Source organism: Athene cunicularia (assembly GCF_003259725.1).
Source record: "Athene cunicularia isolate RWA chromosome 1 unlocalized genomic scaffold, athCun1 chr1_part1, whole genome shotgun sequence".
Lineage (NCBI taxonomy): Eukaryota > Metazoa > Chordata > Aves > Strigiformes > Strigidae > Athene > Athene cunicularia.
Genome location: NW_020799091.1, coordinates 27592185 through 27616238, shown reverse-complemented (window position 1 = coordinate 27616238; position 24054 = coordinate 27592185). Strand labels below are relative to the sequence as shown.

At 43.3% G+C, this 24054-nt stretch overlaps 1 protein-coding gene across 3 annotated transcripts in view; it reads left to right on the top strand.

Annotated features, from left to right (window-relative positions):
* WDFY2 (WD repeat and FYVE domain containing 2) overlaps positions 1-24054 on the top strand; it is a 68193-nt gene that overhangs the window by 41698 nt on the left and 2441 nt on the right. For 2 of the 3 annotated variants that reach the window (XR_003400375.1, XR_003400372.1), the window contains exons 4-12: positions 3617-3671; positions 9389-9539; positions 11790-11902; positions 12870-12996; positions 14941-15046; positions 19408-19509; positions 21132-21262; positions 21605-21713; positions 22362-22601. Coding sequence is in view for 1 of the 3 variants with exons in the window: in XM_026868107.1 (XP_026723908.1) it covers positions 3617-3671; positions 9389-9539; positions 11790-11902; positions 12870-12996; positions 14941-15046; positions 19408-19509; positions 21132-21262; positions 21605-21713; positions 22362-22391 (924 nt within the window). In the remaining 2 variants the exon portion in view is untranslated. Of the gene's footprint in view, positions 1-3616; positions 3672-9388; positions 9540-11789; positions 11903-12869; positions 12997-14940; positions 15047-19407; positions 19510-21131; positions 21263-21604; positions 21714-22361; positions 23490-24054 lie in introns of those variants that run through there. The other variant, XM_026868107.1, reaches the window with a different exon arrangement.

Below are 24054 nucleotides of genomic sequence, written 5' to 3'. Positions count from 1 at the left end.
CATTAAGAAGAGCCAAAAAGCTGCCTAATGAGAACTGAGCTCAGCAGCTCTGAGAGGAGCAAAACATCTACATATGGAAGGATAGAAAAACAGTTTCTGCTGGTACAATGTTAAAGAGATGTAGTCAGTGTTTTTGTAGTGCAAATGACACAATGTATGTGCAATAGGGCATGAATTTCTTGAGCAAGGTGCCCTGTGCTAAAATACGTGTCTATTGACGCAACTAATACACGTGGCCTTGAGAGAGAAGGGGGAATGAGCGCAATGGAAGATAGTGTAAAGGGAAGCAGGGAGTAAAATACTTGGAGAAAGATTAGAAAATGCATAACAAGAAAATGCATAACAAATTATCATATGCTTTCAAAGAAGAAAATGAGAAGCAATAAGTTTTCAGGGGAAAAAAAAAAACTGTATTCAGGTTAATTGGAACTGTGTTTATTTTATACTGTATTTGTTTATCCCTTTGGATGTGGTGGTATATTAATAGTACATAGCTGTGGTCTGCATTAAAGCTTACAGAGCTAATCAATACTTGGGTAAACCTTAGAAACTGCCATTATGTTTGATTCACTGTATTACAATGGAGAGACTCAAAAGGCTTTTCAGTCTTCCACTGAAACTGTGGGACTGTTCAAATCATGAAACAGAACGGCCACATCAAATTTATCACGGAAAAAATGCAAAGAAAAATGAGAACGCAAAACATGCTCTTCATTCCACCCAAAGTCAGCAGCAGCTGTGTGCCACCACAGTCAAAGCTGGGGATAGCCAAATTGGTGGGAAAGGCAGACATATTCTCCTACCGTGTGTTGTAGCCATTGAAGGCATTTCTTTTTAGATAATGACAGCAGATAGTTAACGTTCATAGCAAAGGCCCTTGCTTCAAGTAGGCTTTGTAGTAAAGCATTTCATGCGGTGGTTTAGTATTCTTCAGGCAGTGGTTAATGAAAACCACTTCCCCTGTAAGTAACTAGGGAAGTATAGCAGATTTCTAATGTTCTGTGGTTTATAGAGTTAAGGTGGCCCTGGTATGCCCAGCTGACTTAAAATTGATTTGTTACTGCTGCTTAAATAACACCCCCACTGTAATGCTGAGATACCAGTGGAAAGCTAATGGTGGAGCAGATTAAGGAAAGGAAGACGAAGTAGATCAATTCAAGAGAGCATATTTATAACTAATTTATGAACAGAAACCTAGTAACAGCAAAATACATAGCTGCCTCAAATCACTCACAGTTGTTTTCCTGGAAGCTGGGTTCTGTTCCACAGATGTAGCCTCTCCATGGTGGTGCCAAGCAGTAGATATGATGTGTCAGAGTAATCTTGGTGCTGGAAAACTGTGCATATTACCTACAGTGACCCTGCAGAAAATGTCGAGTGACTTTTCTTTTAATTTTGGTTTGGAAACTGTGGATAAATACCAACTTTTTGGTGGTTAGAATGTCTCTTCATGCTCATTTGCACTAAACATTTGGTTTGCCTTAAATATATTCTGTAGGCTACTGAAGTCCAGTCTTCTCTACTGTTGCGTAGTGCTTTTTGCAGTGCTTATACATGAACATTTCACAACTGTATGCTTTAAAATTTATGTTATCTTGTGTTTGTAACATATTTTTTTTTCCACCTTATTTCAGATTAAATGAGTTAGATTTTACTTCTTCGGTCACCTGGCTAGATTAGCTCAGGGAGTTTCTGTGTAGTTTGCTATAAATTATTAATATGGTGTGGTTTTACACTCCTTGTTTTTTCTTTATTTCTCTGAGTACATGGTATACATGTGTAGATACTTGACAGCAGCCTGAAAGCTAATTCTCTTGAAAGACATCAGTTCTATGATCTACTTTTAGCCTGTTCCTGGGCTGCAGTTGCCCTTTTGCTAGTCTGGCAACGTTGTCTGTAACACTTAAGTTTCTTTGGCATTTCATAGAATCATAGAATGGTTTGAGTTAGAAGGGACATTGAAGATCAACCAGTTCCACCCCCCGTTGCCGTGGGCAGGGACACCTTCCACTAGAGCAGGTTGCTGAAAGCCATATCCAATCTGGCCTTGAACACTGCCAGGGAGGGGACAGCCACAACTTCTCTGGGCAACTTGTGCCAGTGTCTCACCACCCTCACAGAGAAGAATTTCTTCCTTCTATCTAATCTGAATCTACCCTCTTTCAGTTTAAAGCAGTTACCCCTCATCCTATCACTACACTCCCTGATAAAGAGCGCCTCCCCATCTTTCCTGTAGCCCCGTTTAAGTACTGGAAGGCTGCTGTAAGGTCTCCCAGGAGCCTTCTCTTCTCCAGGCTGAACAACCCCAACTCTCTCAACCTGTCCTCATAAGGGAGGTGCTCCAGCCCCCTGATCATCTTCGTGGACCTCCTCTGGACCTGCTCGAGTAGGTCCATGTCTTTTTTATGTTGGGGGCCCCAGAGCTGGACACAGCACTGCAGGTGGGGTCTCCCAAGTGCGGAGGGAGAGAATTACCTCTCTCGACCTGCTGGTCACACTTCTCTTGACGCAGTGCAGGATATGGTTGCCTTTCTTCCTGCAGTGATGCCACAGAGCCTACCCTTCTCATGAGTGTTTTCTCTAGAGAGATGTTGCAGGGCTTTTGTTGTAGCCATTCTGTTTACCCAGCTTTGAGCAGGTCTGTTTTTCAAAAAAGTGGCAGAGACACCCAGGTGCTCAGTCAGTTTAACCACATAGGGTTATTCCAGGAGCCGAGGCTGCCGTGCAGACTCTTAGCTGCTGTTTTCATCATTTCCTTGTGCAAAAGCCATATTGATGGTTAAACAGCAGCACCAAGGCAGCAGGACTGCAGAACCAGTCCCCATAGGTGTGATCTTCCCTGGCTGCAGGAGCAAGTCCTGCTGCTCACACCACACACTTTCCCCAGGCAGCCACAGCCTGTGCTAAACTCTCCATCCCACAAACTGCTTGATAGCCACAGCAAAGCAGCAGCAAAGAAAGAACGTGTCCTTTTGAGACAGCAGAATAAATATTAACCAATAGTGGGATAAAATCAAGGGGGGGAAAAGTCTGTGTTTCTGTTAGTCTGAAGCACTGAGACTTCTGAACAGGAAATTTAAATGTGTTCACATCATGGTTTATTAGTACCTAGTTTGGATTGAACAACTTTAAGGGGCTCCTACATATTTATTGAGTCTCCTGAGTGTTCAGGTTGGGGTGTAGTGTATGCAGACATATGGATACATGTGTATGTATACACACATCCATGTGTGTGTGCACATAACTGTGTACACATGCAGGTTTATGCCCAGGCAGTCCTGAGCAATAAGGGTTTGTTACATGCCAGATCTCCGGTCTCATTTTGTGATAACTCGGCTCATAGCCAACAATTTATGTCAGCTTTTTTGTCTTTTTTTAATAGCTCTCTTCTCTGCCATTCTTTTCACAAGTACTCTTGGTGTTGTTTCTTAGGCAGCTTTAAAAAGTGAAATAATTTATTTTTTTAGATGGAGGTACTCAAAATTAGCAAAAGTAGACAGGGCTGTGGTTGCAAACGAGGGAGAGCTTACCTTGGTAAGGAATTCAAATGAAAACACTCAAAACACTTTACATCTCTAAGCACTGTTTCTTTTGTTTTTCCTTTCTCCTCCCTCAGGAATTCATTTTATCAGAAGATTACAACAAGATGACACTAGTGAAAAGTTACCAGGGTAAGAATCATGATCTGTGTTAATTGGTTTCTATTTTCATTAGTTTTTGTTAATGTTCTCTTAAGGAATGTGAATGGAGAGAAGTTTCCTTTACAGTGATTGATTTTTTTTTATTTTTTTTTAACTGATGTAAATGATGGTTCTGTCAATAGATCAATAATGTGCTATGTTCTGAGATTGCAAGACTTTAAAAGAGCTGTTTCATGTTCTGTTTTCCTTTTTTAAATGTTCCTTTGGAATATTACTGTAGACACCAAACTATCCAAAATCCAGACCACGTTTGGGAAGAGTAGTATTAATTTTTAATCTTCAGTTTCTTTTAGAAACTAAACAATCTTCTAGCACTGAGGCGTTTAGGACTGTAGCTTTTGGGGTTAGTCTGGTTATATTTCAATAACTGCTGGCTCCAGTAATCTCAAGATTATCAGTGAATACCTGTCATAGTAAAAGGTCAAGAAATGCTAATCCATACCTTTTGTAATTATATTCTGATATACTAATGTGATGTTTTGAGAAACCTAGCTATTTATCCCTGTCAAACCTTTAAAGGACATTCCACTTGGGACAGGTATTCTTACGTAAGTGACAAATACATGAAAAAATTTATTCTTATATGTCTTTTGCTGTCAGACTAAGAGGTTATATGGTATTATATGCTAAGCATTATGTTTCTGTGTAGGAGCCTCTGGCATGTTGGCCTGAGATTTCTCACATATTAAAATATGTATTTACTCATATATTTTGAGGTTATACCTTGAAATGTTGAGAGAATAATATGAATCTCTAAATTAAGGCTCTGAGGAATAACTCTGTAGCATTTAGATTTCAAAGTATGAAGAGAATCTTGATTTTTTGCAGAGCATGGCTAACGTGCATTGGCTTTTGAGTGGTTTACTTCAGCACTTTCATGAATGCCTGGTGTGTTGTAAAATTAAGTTAGAATGCCTGCATTTTTTCTTAGCTTGTAAAAACTGAAGAAAAATATCCAGTGATGATAAAATATGTATGTGAATCTTAAATAAGATTTCTGCAGTCTGACTCTGTAAGTCTTTGGTATACGAATTTGCAATTACAGAATCACAGATTCATCTAGGTTGGAAAGGACCTTGAAGGTCATCTAGTTCAACTGTTAACCTAGCAATGACAGTTCCCAACTACACCAGATCCTTCAGCGCTATGTCAACCTGACTCTTAAACACCTCCAGGGATGGGGACTCCACCACCGCCCTGGGCAGCCCATTCCATCGCCTAACAACCCCTTCTGGAAAGAAATGCTTCCTAATACCCAGTCTAAACCTTCCCTGGTGCAACTTGAGGCCATTCCCTCTTGTCCTATCGCTTATTACTTGGTTACAAGAGACTCATCCCCAGTTGTCTGCACCCTCCTTTCAGGGAGCTGTAGAGGGCGATGAGGTCTCCCCTCAGCCTCCTCTTCTCCAGACTAAACACCCCCAGTTCCCTCAGCCGCTCCCCGTATGACTTGTGCTCCAGAACCTTCAACAGCTTCGTTGCCCTTCTTTGGACACACTCGAGTAATTCCATGTCCTTTTTGTATGAGGGGCCCAAAACTGAACACAAAATTTGCTTCATAATCACCAAAGTTTGACACACCTATGTTTCATATTTAAGGTTTGTTGCACTGGATAGTCCTACTGACTCATCTGTAGCCCATTTTATTACCTCATCCATTTGTGTGCTTGGGTTCAATCTTGCATGCTAATCACAGCCTAGGAAGGGTAAAATGAAGTCTTTTCCTCTGCATGTGCAGAACAACATATGCATGAGACCACTTTCTTGATGAATTCTTCAAGCAAAAGTCTGAAAATTTTGCAAAGGGGAAATGTCTATCTTGGCAGTATGGCAGAATAGGCTGTTGGAAAGGAATATGCCACAGAAAACCCCCATGTTTATATGGAGTTCAGATGGCATCCCCCATATGTTGGACAACAAAGGACTATAATGAGGATCCATTAACATCAGTAGAGAGGCAGTACTACTGACCACAGTCCCAAACAGAATTGCTTCTTTCCTAGACTGCCTGTCTCAGTGTGGGAAGGGGTTTTGATCAGTTTTGATCATTTTGTGCCAGTACTCTCAGATAATGTTAAAAGATTTTATCTGAAGGCTATGGACTTATTTTAGAGTAAGAGTAGCAATACTTGTGCCTAGAATAGGCATAATTTCAGTTCTAGCCCAAACCACAGCAATTGCTGATGGTGGATGGTGTCTGACTTTAGGTGCTTAAACCAGTCCATGTGATGCCCACTGATGCTGTGTCCCTCAGGGAAATGGAGCTCCTGCCCTGTTTTGCTCCCTTGCTTCCAGAGTTTGTTTTTTTCCTTGTTTAAGCTGATGAAAACTGTATTCCCTTAATTTAAAAAATAATGGCAGTGTGCAAGTGGCCTAGTTTTGGGCGTGGAAAGAAAGGGTGGTGATTCCAGGCTGCTGGGATCCCCCAAATTCGTGTGTGTGGGTGTCTGTATAGTAATCCTCTCTGTGCAAGGGTTAAAGAAGCATTAGGGCTGGTGTTCTGCTTTCTGCACATTGGCAACTGCAAGGGCAAAAGTTTGTTTTCCCCTCAGGTACTGTTGGATATGCTTTTTTTCTCCCCCCACTGCTATCTTAGGAAAGCCAGACTGCTGCTAGTGCTGCAACTGGAGATGACAACCAGACTGGGGGAAAGACAGGTCCCAAATCATTGTTACAGGAGTGACAAGACACAGTGAAGGGCCATTCAGTTTTGGTAGGAAGTTTTCCCTGGAACAACTGTAACACAGCTAGGCAGGACATGGAGATGGAGAGCTTGTGTATAAAGATATGCTCTGTCCAGCTTACCAGCAGTGCTGTCAACCCACACTGAGCTCACAAACCCTTCTGTACCATTTCTCTGTCAAGACCAGAAATGACATGACACTGAGTAGGTTACAGCAACCCAGGGTCAATCTCGGGTTGTCTCGGCTTCATTGGAAAGTCGCAAGGGGCAACTGCATTGAGCAGGGTTTTGATGGTGCAAGGAAGGAAAACAAAACAGAGATTCCTCACTGTTTGTAGTGCATCGATGTCCTGAGGCTGTCTGCTGCTCTGCAGCACAGTGCCTCCCCACCCCACCCCCATCCATAGAGACATACTCCCTGATTTTCTGCTCTTCATGCCGCATGTTGGTGGGGGAGTGGAGCACCCCCTCCACCAGTACCCTAGGCTTGGCTGGACCTGTATGGGAGGTTTGGGGTGCTGGGGTACATCACAGAAGCAAAATGCACTGACAGCTGCTGTTAGTCACGGGTTCCTGCAGTTCCATCAGATCACGCAGCTGTAGGGCAATTCCCTGCTCCTCTTGTGCTGCTGTGGCTTTTTCTTTACTATGACCACATCACCCTCCATCCCACTATCTCCATCCTGCTCTTGTTTCAGTGAGCAGCTTTGGAAGTGTTTGTTTCACTTTTTTTCTGCACACAAGTGGCGATCAAACTTTCCATGGATGAAGGACCAGCTTTTTGTTTGCTGCTTCATGACCCTGAACCTAGGGCCCAGACCTCTGCCTTGCTCCACTATCAACTTCCAACCTTCAGACATTTTGCTTCTTTAAGCCTTACATGGGTCAATTTCCTTCTAAATGACAAGTGACTTTGCATTTGTCCTCTCTTTCCCCCCTTACTTAGGTGACCCCCACTGTGCTCTTTCACTTGGTTCAGGGATTTCTGCCATCAGCATGTGTGTGGTGGCACCAGCTAATATGTGCATCACTTGCAGATAGACAACAGAGTGCTGAATTGAAATCTTTTAGGGAGGAAGGATAAAGTTACCATGCACACCCCTTCTACCTCTTGGCATGTACACATTTCTTTAATGTCTATTCCTTACTAGCCAGAAAGCGCTGCCTCACCATCCATAGGCAGTACTTCTAGCAAAAGGTACAAGCCCTGCCTTTTATAAGAGGTTTTAGGAGGAGATTGGAAGAGATTTAGGAGAGTTGGGTGGTACCAGCTATCCCCAATTCAAACAATGAGAAGCTGACACTAACAGTAGCAGTTGCCGTGTACTGAGAAAACGTTCCTTGACAGGCCTTGAACAGCCTGATCTCAGCCAGATTTGCACATCCTGTGGAAGTGTGTGGGTCTGTCTATGGCACTGCTGGTGCACACAAGCCCCTGGGACATATATACAAGCCCATCAGGTGCTTGTAGCACTATGCATCCCATCGTGGCCCTTTCTGCAGTGCACCACTCCACCAGCTAGTGCAGCTGCTCCAGCGGAGACCAACAGATAGGTAAAGACAAGCGTATTAGTCACCCATGAGGGGTCACTGAAATTCTTCCCAGAAAAATTCAGATAATTGAGAGGAGAGAGAATCTGTTTAAAAGAGCTCAAGTGACTCCTGAGTGGTCACTATCCTTCTGTCTTGATTACAAACCTGGAGTCTGAAAGTATGGGGAAGTGAGAGCCAAAATCTGAGCTCTTCTATGGACAAGGGTGAAAGCATCTGTGCACAGTTCATTTCTGACACTGTAAACTGGTCTAGCTGTCAGTCACACTTAACGGCAACTTGTGTCAATGCATCTATTGACTTTTCTCCTCAGGGAATCTGGGTCTAAAAAGCATTGTGAATGAGGGGCAGATGTTGGCTTGTGCAAGCCTCCTATTCTTTGCTACAACTAGCTCCCTCTCATAGGGTTTGAACACAGCTCTCATCTGTGCTGTATATTTGTATAGGTCAGGCAGCAATCTTCCCATACTGTTCTGAGGAATTTCTCTGCATTTCAAATGGAGGTTTCAGGCTGGTTTTTAAGCTTCCAAAGATATTTCATCTTTCCAGTGTGTCAGCTTTTATACAAACAAATACAAGCAGCCTGCTTTGTGCAACACATGTTGCCCAGTCTCAGAACAGTAATAAACCAGTAGGGCTGTGGATTGAGGAGTATGACATTTGCTGGTAAATTACAGCTGGGAATAATTTTGCATGTCTTTCCAGCCACTTGTTTTATTAAAAAGTTGGCTCAATCAGCACTTCACGACCAAGCCCACTGGTCATTCATACAAAAACCCGTCTGTACAAGCCTGGGTTCCCTTGTTTTAATGAAAAGCTTTTGATGGTTTTATTTAGGTAGCAGTAGAAATTTATTCCTTCAGCTGTTTTATTCATCTTGCCCAGCTGTGATCTTTTTTTTTTTTTTTAATTTTATTTTATTCCAATTTCCTTTTTAGCTGATTTACATGCAAAGCTAAAACTTCCCTTTGGTGCAGTGTTGTGCTTGTGCTGTAACTCATCGTTCTGCTGAGGTACCACAATCTGCAGCCCAGATTCACCAGATCTCACAGCGGGAGGAGCAGCAGTGTAGGCATCTGCACTGCTGTCATAAAACCAGCTCAAAAGAGGTTTAAGTAGAGCCCAGAGTCCTTTCCACAATGGCAGCTTTGTTGGTGAGGATACAATAATGGAAGGAAGACTTGTGCTGCTGTAGAAGATAAATGGCTGCAATAGGCATGGAAGGAATTAAGTCTTGCTTCTGCTCTTTCTCATGCAAACACTGAACATGCAGAGCAGGGACCTTACAAGCTTGCATGGTAGCTCAGGTCAATGGGGTTATTAAACACCAGCTGCTTCTGTGGGGAAGGGTGAGTGGGTGAATAGGGAGTGGAAGAGCTGGGTATTGCAGTGGTCTTCTGCCCCAGTGTTCTTCTTTGCAGTGTGATTATATGTCTGTCTGCTTAATTTTCAGCTCATCAAAGCAGGGTCATAATGATTCTGTTTGTCCTGGAGATGGAGTGGGTGTTGAGCACCGGACAAGACAAACACTTCACGTGGCACTGTTCGGAGAGCGGGCAGCGGCTGGGAGGGTACCGCACCAGCGCAGGCGCCTGTGGCCTGCAGTATCCTTTGCTGAGCTCTCAGTTTTATTTCTGCTCTTTGGCACTCAAACAGACCTTTTAGTTTATTTTTCTAGTTGTCTCCAGATTTTGTGCCCTGTGTAGGTTCAGTGCTTTGTGAAACTGTTATTTAAAGCCAATTTTAAAAACTGTCTGTTCTCCTTGCTTTGTCTCCTTAATGTGCAGTGGCATATTTAGGTCTAAGCATTTTTGAGCAAAACAATGGGTGATCTGCAACCTGTTGTGATCTGCTATTGTAATAAATACGGACAGGGCCTTCATTTAAACATGCAGCGCATGCTTTCTTTTAAGAATTAATGGTAGCAAAGTAGGTCAGTGATCAGGTCAGTAGTGTGCTTGTGTGTATGCATGGTAAAAATTAAATGACTTAAAAGTAATGAATACTTGTCCTTCACTCTGGAACAGCCCACTATGTATTGGGAATTTGGGTTAACTAAAGAGTAAATGGCTCCAGAAATGGCACTCAAGTGGCTTATTCACCTACAGCGGCTCCAGCTGCCTGATAATAAAAGAAATATTAATTCAGCTTCATTGCAAATGAAAAGGGAAGTGGAAAAGTATGAGCTCTTAGGCTGAAACCAAGGGTTAGCATAAACGGACTTTTTAGTGCCTCATAGTGTACGTGGTATAGATGGTGTGTGTTTTGCTAGTTCCATGGGCGGTGAGACTGACTCAAAATTACTATCTGAACATGGACTTGCTTTATATCATCTGGTCATTCAGCCAATCTAAATGGCATAAATACTAAACTTAATTTTTAATTAAATGATTGATAAATACTTTTGGAAGCGTGATGCAGGAATTTTCCCCATATTTCCTAAATCTCTCTAGAAAACAGATTGGTTTAAGTGATTCAAAATTTGGAGGACACTTTAATTTGGGTCATCAGATCATGCTGGTAGAGGGCAGGGGAAGGGAGAATTATTCACAAATATTCCAAAAAGCTTGGCAGAACAGGAATGTGGTTTAGGGCTTTTTTTTTCCCCAGTGTCCTGTGTGAATAAAATCAGTGCTAAGCATTTGCTCCTTTAAATATCCAATATGGATTCAGTGTGGGATTAAACTAGATGGAGAGGTCAGAATCTGTCCAGTTAGGTGGTTCCAGTAGGTGGTCGAATGGGTCCAGATTTTATTCAGTTTAGAATATGATGTGTGATGGCACCTGATGTAGCTGACACTTCCCCAAATATGATATAAGAAAATACCCTTTCATTGTATTTGTAAACTTAAATATAATGAAGAAACGATGAGGTGGGTTGACCCTGGCTGGATGCCAGCTGCCCACCAAGCTGCTCCCCCCTCTTCAACTGGACAGGAGAGAGAAAATATAACAAAAGGTTCATGGGTTGAGATAAGGACACAGGGAGACATCGCTCACCAATTACTATCAAGGCCAAACCAGACTTGACTTGGGGAAATAGTTTAATTTATTACCAATCAAATCAAAGTAGGATAATGAGAAAATAAAGCTAAATTTTAAAACACCTTCTCTCCACCCTTCCCTTCTTCCCAGGATTAACTTTACTCCTAATTTCTCTACCTCCTGCCCTCCAGCAGTGCAGGGGCACAGGGAATGGGTGTTGTAGTCAGTTCTGCAGTTATAGCTCTCATATTCTCACTCCTCTCTCTGGCTGCAATTGCCATTGCACAGGGTATTTTTTTCCCCTCCCTATATATGTTATCCCAGAGGCACTACCACTGTTGATGGACTCAGCCTTGGCCAGCAGTGGGTCTGTCTTGGACCCACCTGTAGTTGGCTCTACTGGACAGGGGGGAAGCTTCTCACAGAAGCCACTTTTGTAGCTCCACTGCTACCAAAACTTTGCCCCACAAACCCAATACAAGCAAAAATAGTTATTTTATACAATTTTGGGAAGAAGGGGAAAAGATGGACAGTGGACACCATCCAACTCTAGAACCAAGTTAGCGAGCCTGGGTAGATAACTCCTCTGTTCATGGTGAAGGGCTACTTCAAAGGTGTTTCATAACAAAAACACAAATTGTGTCCTCTGGAGAGTCTCATTTTTTCTCACTCTAGTTTACTCAGGGAGACTGAATTATTAGTATAAACAGGTATGAGCTTGATGCCTGAAAGTATGCTCTGAATACCTCCTTGAGACTGGAGTACTATTCACAAGGCTGAAGTATACTTATGTTAAAAGAATTAACAAGTCATGAAAGGAATGCAAAACTTGGATAAGCAATGTATTTTCCTCAGCATTTATCCTTCAGATTTGATGTGGAAACCCGGCACGTGTTTGTGGGTGATCATTCAGGGCAAGTGACCATACTCAAACTAGAGCAAGAGTCCTGCAGCCTTGTTACAACATTTAAGGGACACACAGGTAAGGTCTCGGGAGGAGACACAATTTTGTTCTTCATCTGTGCTCAGTGTCATGGTGGTTTGACTCTCATGTGAAACACTAGGATGGATTGTGTCAGTGCGTAGCATGGAAAAGAGATAGACCTTAAACTTTCACTACAGCTCAAGGAAATTTATTCTTTATTGGTAAGAATGAATGATCAGATTTCTGCTCAAAAAAATTCTGTGGCAGAAAATGCCACCATGAGTAGCTGCTAATTAAAGCAGTGAGACAAGAATGAGTTGTGGTAATTCTAGGGGGAAGGGATGCTTCTCAGGGAAGACCCATATTGGTAGACACTTTTGCCCAAGTGAAATAGACATGTCTTGGAGGCACTAACTGCTTGTTTCACTGCTGGGACTTGTGCCCCATCACATTTTAAAAACAGCAACCCTGGGATGTGATCCTGCCATCTAACAGAAGAAATGATGGTCATTCCTCAGCATTTTCTCTCCACATCCCTCTGATTGAACACTAATAGCTCAGACACCAGGTAACATGAGGTAGCACCAAGGTAGTTCGGTCCTCATGCTAGGTAGGATACTGTGAAGATGCCCACAATATTCCACACTTGCTTCTCTTTTGTAATCTCCTGGGAATGATGGAGATGAAAAGCTGTGTAGTCAGTCACACTATGACAATCCTGCTACCAGGCTATGCTGCTCAATCTGTGTGAGTGGTGGCAGAGACCTCTGCCCGCAGAAGGGCAGGGTGGAACTTCAGTAGGTTTTCTAGACTGTTTTCAGCTGGCAGGCTGCCATGGCCTTTGCTAGAGAAACCTGCATTTTAATCACCCTCTCTCCATATTTTTGGTTCTGTCTTTATATATATATATATATATATATATATATATATATATATATATATATGTATATATATGTAAAATTTATCTACATTCCTCTTCCACTTTCTGTAATAAAATGACTGTTGTATGCATCTCCTATTTCAGGTGGTGTCACTGCTCTCTGTTGGGACCCAATACAGCGAGTTTTATTTTCGGGCAGTTCTGATCATTCCATTATAATGTGGGATATTGGAGGAAGAAAAGGAACAGCTATTGAACTGCAAGGACATAAGTATGTTCAAAGCCATTCCTCCTGCTTTTATGGGAGAAAAGCTAAAGGCAGAAGCCACATTTGGAAACAAACAGCCCAAACGTTACAGTCTTCAAATGCCTCAAGCTTGTATGTGTGACTCCCTGTGGTCCATATACTATGGGAATAAGTTGCTTATAGTAAGTTTTTCAACGTTGGACCCACAGGCTGGTTGGAGAGTCTGCAGGAGTGGTGAAGGAAAACACAATATCTATAGTCCTAAATGTGTTATGCAGGAGCTTGCACCTTTGTTGGAAAGAGGAGGGTCCTCAAATGAGAACAACTGGAAAGGAAATTCTTGCTTTTTAGGTGTCAAGGTCTTTCCTTCCCCTAGAGGGAGCATCAGGCTTGGACAATTAGTCCCTTTTTCCTTCACTCTTAACTTTCCATACCCCTTTACCTACTGCCTGAATTCTAAGTAATGTGCTTTACCTGTAGGGGCCTTCACCATCTCCTCAGTGCAAAGAGGCTTCATCTTTGCAGGTACAGAGCTCATATTTGCATAGCATAGTAGATGCCTTTGAAGAAGAGTAAGCCTGTGCTGGTTGTTGAGTAGAGATCAGATGGCTCTGGTTGCACGCTCCTCCTAGCCTTTTAACACTGGCAATACAACAAGTTTGTTTCAGTGTATTGGGAGTGCATATATGCAGGATTTGCGTGCCAGGCTCAGGTCTGGAGAGGCAAAATCCCGTGGTGGTTTTGGTCTAACAGTTTCTTACATATTCATACTTTTTTTTTTTTTTTTTTTTTTTTGAGTGATGTTGCACTCTGCTGAGTGATTTGGAAGCCACTGGGATTTCAGAGCACTGCAGAGCTCTTGCTGAAATTCCCAGATGACCCATGTACCCTACCAGTAGTGCTTGCTAATGCACCACTGCTAGATTTCTTGCTCTGGAAATTAGGTCTCCTAATACGAAGTGAGCTTCTGGATCTTAATCTGTGGCATGGCTGTTGGCTGGCACTGTACAGCATAGAGATCTGGTCCTAAGGGACTTAAGAAACATTTTAATTGATGACGCTACTGGTGTTTGCAGCGGGTGCTGTGAAGGCAGGGTGTGTTCTACCAAACTGTCACGTGAACATGTTCGCCTCTGGACCCATATGCACAAGCAAATGCATTAGCATGAAAGTCCTTTGGATAGACCATACCAGTGGTAGTAGCAAAGTAAATAAAATTCTGTGGATTATTTCCAGTCATATGCTCAGTTACTGTCTCTTCATAATTTTGTTTTTTCCATAACAGTGTTGTATGGTATTTGTTTCCAGGGTTGTAAATAGCTTAAAATGAGGCCTGGTTTTCTTGTTTTTTATGAAGGAATGAGCACAGCTTTGGGGGTTTAAACTGAATTATTTCTCCCATGTTGCTTTTTCCTTAGAAGAAGAAGCAAAAGCACCTAAATCTTCCACCTCTACCTTGGGAAGGCTTAGGAACAATTTAATGCTTCCTATATTATTATTGAATCTCTCCATCCTTGTTAGTGCTAAAAGAAAATCTTCAGTAGTTCCTCAGTGCTTTGTTCCTAGATGTTGCAGAGATTTATGAAAACAAAGTTTTTATTGACTTTGACAGAAAGGTACCTTACCAGGGCTGCGTTTATTCATCCAGATGTGCCTTTGGAGAGGCCCAGAGCTGCAGCTCTGTCTGTTTTGGCTTCCCAGTGCAGCTGGTACCTCCCATTTCAGAGGCAGCAAAGGCAGTTATCAGAACAGGTCTTTTGTGCTTGCTGCCCGGATGAGCAATGCTCTGGTTCTGGTGCCAGCTGGACAGCGAAGACCTGATTTTCATTCAATGGATGCCATGCACAGTGAGGGGGGAGGGAAACATATGGGCAAACAAGTGGTCTGTATTGCTTTATTGTATATTCTATGCTTACTTGTGTACTAGCCATAGATGGTTGATTAGTAACTCTCTTGTTTCCCTTTCAGTGATAAAGTTCAGTCTCTCTCCTATGCTCACCACACTCGGCAGCTCATCTCCTGTGGTGCAGATGGTGGAATCGTTGTCTGGAACATGGATGTGGAGAGGCAGGAGGTAGATACTCAGGTTCTTGTTGGTTTGGTCTGAAACAGTCTTGGGAAGAAGAGTCCTTTCTAAAATGTGCACCTTTCAACCTGAACAAGATCATTCCAGGCTTTAAAAATATTTTTTGACATGCTCCAGTTATTATACAACAATTGTGCTGTGCCTTTGATAATATGGTACAGGGAAAATTGGCTGGCAGAAACTGTGTATGAAGTATGCTGCTAAATGGCTCTTACCCTTTACATTACTGCTCCAAAAGACATCCTCTAAGGAGGGTATTGTGAAATGCCATGCTTTGTTTTTCAGCACATCGTGAGTAATTTTATCATTTCAGAGGTAAATGGATGGATTGGTAATTATTAGGGGGTTTTAAGAAAACCAAACAAGAAAGCTCTTTGTCATCTCTGGAAACCTACAGCCCAGGGGTTTTTTCTGGTTCTTGCTAAAAAGACATTTAACAAGGGCTTCAATCTCACCAGCTACTTGGTCTTGCTTCGTCCCTCTGGTATAACCACAGAGAAGCGGGGTAAACGATGTCTTTGCCAATCCAGACAGTAAGATTTCACCCACACACTCCTAATTGCTTTTATGCTGTGCGGCCAACAAATGTAAGTGGGTGCAAAAACGCACCCCAGGTCTTTGGCGCTGTGGGAGCAGCCTCCGCTCGGCAATTTCTGAGACCTGACTCAGAGAGGGGGAGCGAGCACTGTGCTGAGTGAGTCAGGCATCAGCCCTGCTCGGCCGTGTGGCAAATGCTGGTAACATGAGTCAGGGCAAACCTCTGCCCTGTTTCTGCAGTCTAGGAAGGCACACTGAGTCCCTGCGGTGGGTAGGTCTGAGCCAGGCTTTTGGCAGCAATGGGCTTTCACCAGCTTTGCTGGTTCTCAAGGGGTTTGGCCTCCCTCAGTTGTGTGTGTCTCCCTTGAGCAAGGAGGAAAGCTAAGTGGAAAATTGGATTTTAAAAAACTACCGAAATAGGCACAGGCAGGAACTGAGCTCTCTTTTTTATGTGAATTAGCATTCCAGTTGGCTCTCTTTAATTGCTAATCTAATGGCCAATTATGTCATCAGCTCCAAAAGCGAAACGAAAGCAGAGCGGCTTCCTCCTTCCCAACAGATGTTTCCTTTTTGCTGCAACTTGAACATCCAGAAATGAAAACCTTTATTTGCTGCCGTCAAAAGGCTACAGTAAGGGTTAAGGCTGTCTTCTCTCAAAACAGGCAGCAATGCTGTGAGAAGGCTGGTTTAAAAAGTGGAAGAGAAATACAATTAGCTAAATGAAGGCTTAGCACAGGTGCTAATGGGTGCACTGCTTTCTCTGACTATGGCTACATGAACTTTTTCATGTTATCACAGAATTTCACAGAATCATCTAGGTTGGAAAAGACCTTGAAGATCATCCAGTCCAACCATTGACCTCACACTGACCATTCCACACTACACCAGATCCCTCAGCGCTAAGTCGACTCTACTCTTAAACACCTCCAGGGATGGGGACTCCACCACCTCCCTGGGCAGCCCATTCCAACGCCTAACAACCCCTTCTGGAAAGAAATGCTTCCTAATATCTAGTCTAAACCTTCCCTGGCACAATATGAGGCCATTACTTCTTGTCCTATTGCTTACTACTTGGTTACAAGAGACTCATCCCCAGCTCTCTGCAACCTCCTTTCAGGGAGCTGTAGAGGGCGATGAGGTCTCCCCTCAGCCTCCTCTTCTCCAGACTAAACACCCCCAGGTCCCTCAGCCGCTCCCCGTACGACCTGTGCTCCAGACCCTGCACCAGCTCCGTTGCCCTTCTCTGGACACGCTCGAGTCATTCAATGTCCTTTTTGTAGTGAGGGGCCCAAAACTGAACACAGGAATCGAGGGGCGGCCTCACCAGTGCCGAGTACAGGGGTCAGATCCCTTCCCTGTCCCTGCTGGCCACGCTATTGCTGACACAAGCCAGGATGCCATTGGCCTTCTTGGCCCCCTGGGCACACTGCTGGCTCCTGTTCAGCTGGCTGTCAATCACCCCCCCAGGTCCCTCTCTGACTGGCAGCTCTCCAGCCACTCCTCCCCAAGCCTGTAGCCCTGCTGGGGGTTGTTGTGGCCCAAGGGCAGCCCCCGGCATTTGGCCTTATGGAAACTCCTCCAGTTGGGCTCAGCCCATGGCTCCAGCCTGTCCAGGTCTCTCTGCAGAGCCTCCCTGCCCTCGAGCAGATCAACACTCCCACCCAACTTGGGGTCATCTGCAAACTGACTGAGGGTGCACTCGATCCCCTCGTCTAGATCATCAGTAAAGATGTTAAACAGGAGTGGCCCCAAAACCGAGCCCTGGGGGACACCACTTGTGACCAGCTGCCAACTGGATTTAACTCTGTTTACCACAACTCTTTGGGCCTGGTCGTCCAGCCATTTTTTTACCCAGTGAAGGGGTAAAGTAACACAATAGGATATTCACAGTACTAAAGCACCCCCAAAATATGGACCTTTGAGATTTTAATATCAAACCTTGGTTTGGGGTCCTAGAGCATTTTCTTTTGGATTTTGGCTTTGGTATTTTTTCCCTTATCTAAGGATTTAGTCCATGTGATATGTGTTCAGTATGGACTTTGATTTTCCCACATCTCTGCGACTGCATTACAGTGAATTAAGCCATTTTAGCCACGGATTCTTTACTTTAATCTCTTTTTTAAAAAAGCTATAAGAAGACTATCTGAAAGATGCTAGAAGCTGTGTTTCTATGTGACTACGAAGTGGATACTTGTCACAAAAAATATGTCTTCTTCATCTATAATGTTCAGATGCTTAAGAGATGAAAACTTATACAAGCAGATGTAAAGGTAGACATTAAACAGAAAGACTGTTGTGGGTAGAAGAGAGAAGGATTTGCCCAAGCAGAAAGAACTGCCTTCAGATTAACTGGCAGAAGAAGCTGAACCAGGTGGTTGCTTTATTGCTGGGGATCAAAGCTATCCTGGGAGCTGAGGGTTTCCATCAGTCTTACCTTATCTTTGCCTGGCTTTTGTATTATTTTTAATTCTTACTCTCAGCTGTGTTTCTTGCCATTTTAAATTGCAGCATGTGAGAAGCCAGTGGCTCTGATAAGACAACTGCAGTTTGCTAATAGCACTTCCTCACAAAGTATTAAACATTATTTAGAGTTTATCTTCTGGAACTGGTGGGGCTGGTGGGAGTGGGTTGCAGTGGTGCCAAGGCAGTGCTGGAAGGGCTGTCCTGGTCTGGCTGGGGCTGCCTCTCTGGTGGGACAAGATAGACCTTGCTCACCTTTAGGATGAGTTCTTGTCCTGGTGGGGTGGAGAAAGGAGCAGGTCATTTGCTCAGAAGGATTGCTGCTCTTGCTAGGCCAGGTTAGGACAGACAGACTGACAGCCAGCTGCAAAGGTATCAAGAACCAAGACTCTTCCCAAGTCTCATATACCTTTGAGGGTTTCCTAAACATTGTAGGGAGATGCACTGCATGTCCCCCAGCAGCTCAGTGCAAGACAAATGTTGGGAGACCCGGATCTAGGAGAGGAGGTTGACTACCCCCTCCATGTGCTCTTCTGTCACTTCAGGCATTTTCTGAGCTCTTTCAGGGTCTGGCAAGACTTGCTCTTCCCTACAGGGCATCTGATCCATGTTTCTCTGCACAGCAAAACCTGGCTGCAGGAAATGCCTTTAATATTTTATTTCTTTTCTTTAAATCTTCTAAACCTGCTTCATCCACAGCATGAGGGCAAAGCTACACACCATGTTAGGAAATAAAAGACCTTCCTTCCATTATCTTTGTGTAAAAGCAGGGAAAAGAGCTGGTTTGGGTTTTAGGCTTGTTTGGGTGAATCTCATCTTTCTCACCTCTATGTTTGATTTGAAGCACAGATACCTCTGACAGTGGGAATGCTTCTTACAGTATTAAAGAAAAAATAAATAATAAAATAAAAAACCCCAAACATATCAGCATTTCAAATACCTTCCCCTTCCCTCTAGATGAGTGGATTGGCTATTGGAAATACAAATTGTCTGTGGTTCCCACCAGAGGCAATAGCAGATAGTAAATGCCGTACCAACGGGGCAGGACAGAATATGCTTAATTCAAGACATGGAGAGGTGGGGGAGGCTTGTTTGTTCCTGGGTGATTTTTATGGTCTTATAATCGTACTCTGCTTCATGGTTTGGCTGAGAAGTGTTCCTCCTGTGTCCTTTGAGGCTCAGAGCTGTTCCCAGGGAACAAAAGGGCATCTTGTGAAAATGGGGATTTTCAATTAAGTTTAGTTGCCACGTTACTGCCCCCCAATACATCTTTCTTGTCCTTTCTCTAGGATCCACTGGAGGCTTTTCTGTTTGTTGCTCAGTCTCACTTTGCATTTGTGTGTGTGTTGCAGACTCCAGAGTGGCTGGATAGTGACTCCTGTCAGAAATGTGACCAGCCTTTCTTCTGGAACTTCAAGCAAATGTGGGACAGTAAGAAAATAGGCCTCAGGCAGGTTTGTATGTGTCCTTTGGTGTGTTAAAGTGGTGCAATTAGGCTTTTCTCTCTAACTTTTTTCCCCTAAAACTTTGAGAATTTGCACTTTGTTTTTCCACTGAGTGCTTGATGATAGGACAGTGGGCTCCCCTCTGAGGCTTGATTTTGTCATCAGGAGGTACACTCTTGTTTTTTGACAATTTTTTTTCTTTTTTTTTCTTTTTTTTTCTTTTTTCTTTTTTTCTTTTTTTTTCTTTTTTCTTTTTTTTTTCTTTTTTCTTTTTTTTTCTTTTTTTTTTTTTTTTCTTTTTTCTTTTTTTTTTCTTTTTTTTTTTTTTTCTTCCAGCCAGTACCAACAGCAAATGCATGTAATAGTCCTTAGTCTGAGTAAATTGGTTTGGGGCCTTCTATGGCTTTAGCCATGTGGGATTTTGCTTACTGTTAGTTGAATGTGTTGTAGAAAGAAATTTGCAGCTGATTTTTTGGAGATTATGCTAGAACCAAAGCTGTTTTCAATGAGGTTGGCTAAACATCTGTAACTGCTCAGGCTGCTTTGGAAAAAGCTTATTGGTCTGCTTGGGACACGCTGCTGCGTTTTTCCTGCCCAGCAGGAGAGGGCTGCAGATCGCAGACTTTTGGGGGAGGGGCATAAAAATGCTGAAAGGGATGTTCTCATGGAGCTTGGAGAAATCAGGTGTCTGGGACAGAGCTGAGCTGCATCTCCTCTTTAGGTAACGCTCATTGCCACAGAGCCTGGCTGTCCTGTGGGCAGCAAGGCAGCCTTGCAGTCCTACACAGACAGTGCCTGAGAAAACATAAGGCCAGTAGCATCAAAACGCAGAAACACTAGTGCTTCTGGGGCTGAAAATGGCCAAAGGAGTGGACCAAGATTATTATGTGTTAGATGTTTATACTTAGAGGCTGGGATGGAACTCCAGAATGACACTGTGCTAGTGTAGCCCTATCCTACCTTGACCTGGAGATGTCTTAATGTGTCACATGCTGCTGAATGATGGTGTCATCCCCTACACCCCCAAAGTGAGACTCCCAGGGACAGGGGTAATTGTAGCTCCCAGCCCTGCAGCAGATGCCTGCCTGGTTGAGACACATTTCCTGGGCATGTAGCGAGGCTTTTTGTCCTGTCCCATCTCTAGCTGTGCTAATGAAAAGAGGACAGCTTGGAACTTCCTTATTCCACCTTCTACCCTGTTGAAAACTCCCTGTTACACTGGTCACACTCGGTGTAGAAGCCCTGACCCACAGCTACATGCACAGATGCCAACTGGGGGAGGTGGAGATGATTTACTGGGTGGTCTGTGGTGTCACTCTGGAGCATGGAAGAGACATAGAGTCCACTTAGCCTGGGTGGTCCTTTATCTGCTACTTCCCAGTGTCCATGCTAGTAATCAGCTGCTGCTTGCCCCAGTTAGTGGAGGAGGAGAAAAAAAGTAAGATCCCACCCTTGCCATTGATTCTGAAGTCCTTGGCTGTTTTCCTTCATCTTCCCTGGAAGAGTCAGCTTTCTGTTTGCTGCAGCATCAGCTGTGTCTTGCTGGAGTGAGATGGTAGAGCCAGTGAGTGACCTGAGCAGTGATTGGGGTTTGTGGCTGAAGATGTCTTTCCGTGTGTTGTCTCCTACAGCATCACTGCCGGAAGTGTGGGAAAGCCGTGTGTGGCAAATGCAGCTCCAAGCGCTCCTCCATCCCACTGATGGGGTTTGAGTTTGAAGTGAGAGTCTGCGATAGCTGTCATGAATCCATAACGGATGAAGAGTAAGTGTGGACACTGAGCCAACTTCCACTGGAGCGGGGCAAAACTCCTGCGCCTGGGAGGTCCTGGAGGGATGCAAAGCTCTGGGAGCAGGCAGCCCGGCGGGGTGGTCCCTGGGCTCTTTCAGCATGATAAGCCTCTGTGGTGCCTGCCAAACTGGGAGGGATAGAGGCTTCCACCCCTGCTCCTTTCATGCTGGAAAGGTTTTAAAGTGGAGTTTACAGAGAGGTTGCTGAATTAATGACTTACAGCAGCATTCAAATACTTATTTCCTCAATAGAGAATGTTTGGGGGCAAAATCCTGCAGTCACAGACCTTGCTGATTGTTGGATTTCTTTCTTCAGACGGGCGCCCACAGCTACTTTCCATGACAGTAAGCACAACATTGTTCACGTACACTTTGATGCCACCAGGGGATGGCTGTTGACCTCAGGGACAGACAAGGTTATTAAGGTAGGAGTGAGAAGGTTGTTCAAGCTTCTGTATTTCATTTCCCCTTCCTCTCCCACATGGTTGCAGGTATGTCCTACCTGCTTCCTTCTACCCAGATACCTCCCACGGATGGACTTCTGCCCATTAAGGACCAAGTTGGTCTTGGTCTGTCAAGTTATTGCCTGAAGGGGGTGGGACAAGTGCTCAATGTAGCTTTTCCTCTGGAAAGACAAACCATTTCAATGTGGCCAATCTCAGTTTGTGTGGCTAGGTGAAGAAATGGCTAGAATAATGAATAAGTTTATAACAAAGCTTAAGTAATTAAAAAGCAAATGCCTCACAATGCGTTAATGTGTTATGACTATGCTAATCATTCAAGTTAGCAATATAGTGTGTGGTTTTTTGGTTTCTCTTAAGGCCAGCTATGAACATGGTTCATAAGGATAAAGTGTAATGACATATAGAATGTCATTTGGTCAACTTTCACCAGTCTGACATGAGTGCTGGAAAATGAAATCAAACTTCTTCAGACTTGCTGCATCTACCTCTAACTATGTAGCCTCTCTTAAGCAAAAAAACCCAAAGTGCAAATTATTTAGAGATTACATTATATATTGTCTTATATTTTACCATTATTCACTGTGTTGTTATATTTTATTATATTAACAGTTGTGGGATATGACACCAGTAGTGTCTTGATGGTACATCAGTGGAACTTGAAACGGTGATATTTATGGAAGAAACAGATATCCTAACGCTAATCATACTGCAGAAGATAGACAACGCTGGGCTCGTACAGCAGATGAGAAAGGAACCAATGTGTTTACAATGATTTTACGTCCTCTGCTTGATCAAGGCTGAACATTTGCACGAAGACTCTTTCCACTTATTCTCAAAATATACAAGAAGGTATTTTTTTAACTAATGGTTTGTACAATCTGACTTCGGTTGTCTTGAGTTTGTTTGGAAAATCTTTGTGTGGTGGAATTTTCAGTTCTTCTATTTCACTATGTCAAGATACTTGCTGCTTTGTACAGAGGGTTCTTGGGTTGTGTTTTACCATGTGAGTTTTCAGTATCAACATACTGTATAAGGCAATCGGCTCTCCATGCAGCGAGTACCTGTTGATTTGGGATGTTTCTGTTGACCATGTTCTCTTCAATGAAGGAACTCCAGGCACGGCGTTGCATGTTCTCTGGGTGCATCACTGAGGAGCTGATGGACTATTGCAATTTCCTAAAAGGGCTCTACCATCTATTTGTCCTAGCGGACATCATCTGGAGAGCATTTTATTGGTTTATAGTAGCAAAAATCCAGCTTCCTGCCTCTTTCCTTGCTGCACAAGTTGCAAAACCAGGGGGCCAGGTTGCTTAGCAACTGATTTCTGCAAAAGCTGAGTTTTCCAGCTCAGAGCATTACAAGGAGCACACAGACCTGTTTGAGTTTGATGAGGCTGACAGGCTGATTCAAATTAAATTATTGGCAAGAAGAACTTTTGGGAGTGTGTGCATGGCAGGGGGCGAGGGGCAGATCTAAAACTGGTCTAGGTCTGAAAAGTCTGGTTTACCTCTACCTCTACCTTGTGCAGCAACATTTCAGCATTTATACCTATCTGTGTTGTTAAAGATGAATTTGATTCCTGTCTTCCGTATGGTTAGTCATATTTATTTTTTAAAATGCTGATGTTTTTTATTCATTTCCTCTATAGACCAGAAACTGATATTGCTGAACGATGTCCATTGTCCTTTTGTCATATTTTACAGTCTCTTTTAAAAATAAAAAGTATTTAAAAACCTGGATCGACCCAAATTACCTTTTTAGAAGGACGTTGTCAAGATGAATGAATTAAAAAAACCCTTTTTTCCAAAGGGATCTTCTCTGAAGAGTCAACTTTCTCTTCCTTTAATCCATTTCACTTTTTAGCAAGCTATCGCTGATGTGCTTCAAAGAAACTGGAGAAGATAACAGAACTGCAGACCAGACCTAGGGCTTTCCTGTATCTTCTATTTAAACAGAACTTGTGGTCTGTAGCTGCTGTGACAGAATGTCAGTGGTGCTCAGTCTTGACCCATTTTGGACTTTACTTTTCTGCTCTAAAGTGGGGAGGCCACAATGTTTACCACTACAGAGCACATTACTACCTAGAGAAGCCTTACATTTTTGCTTGATTGATAATGCCAAAAGCAAATGAAGCTTCTCCTTTGTTTCCACAGCAGTAATTCAGTTTTGAGGAAACAAAAATGTTAATGCAGTCCATGGCATTAATTCTAGACTGCTGAGCTGCCACAGTAAAGGGTGAGTGGACTTCTGTGTGCATGTTGCAGGACTGCTATGTATTTTCAGGGAAAATTCTCTTTTCAAA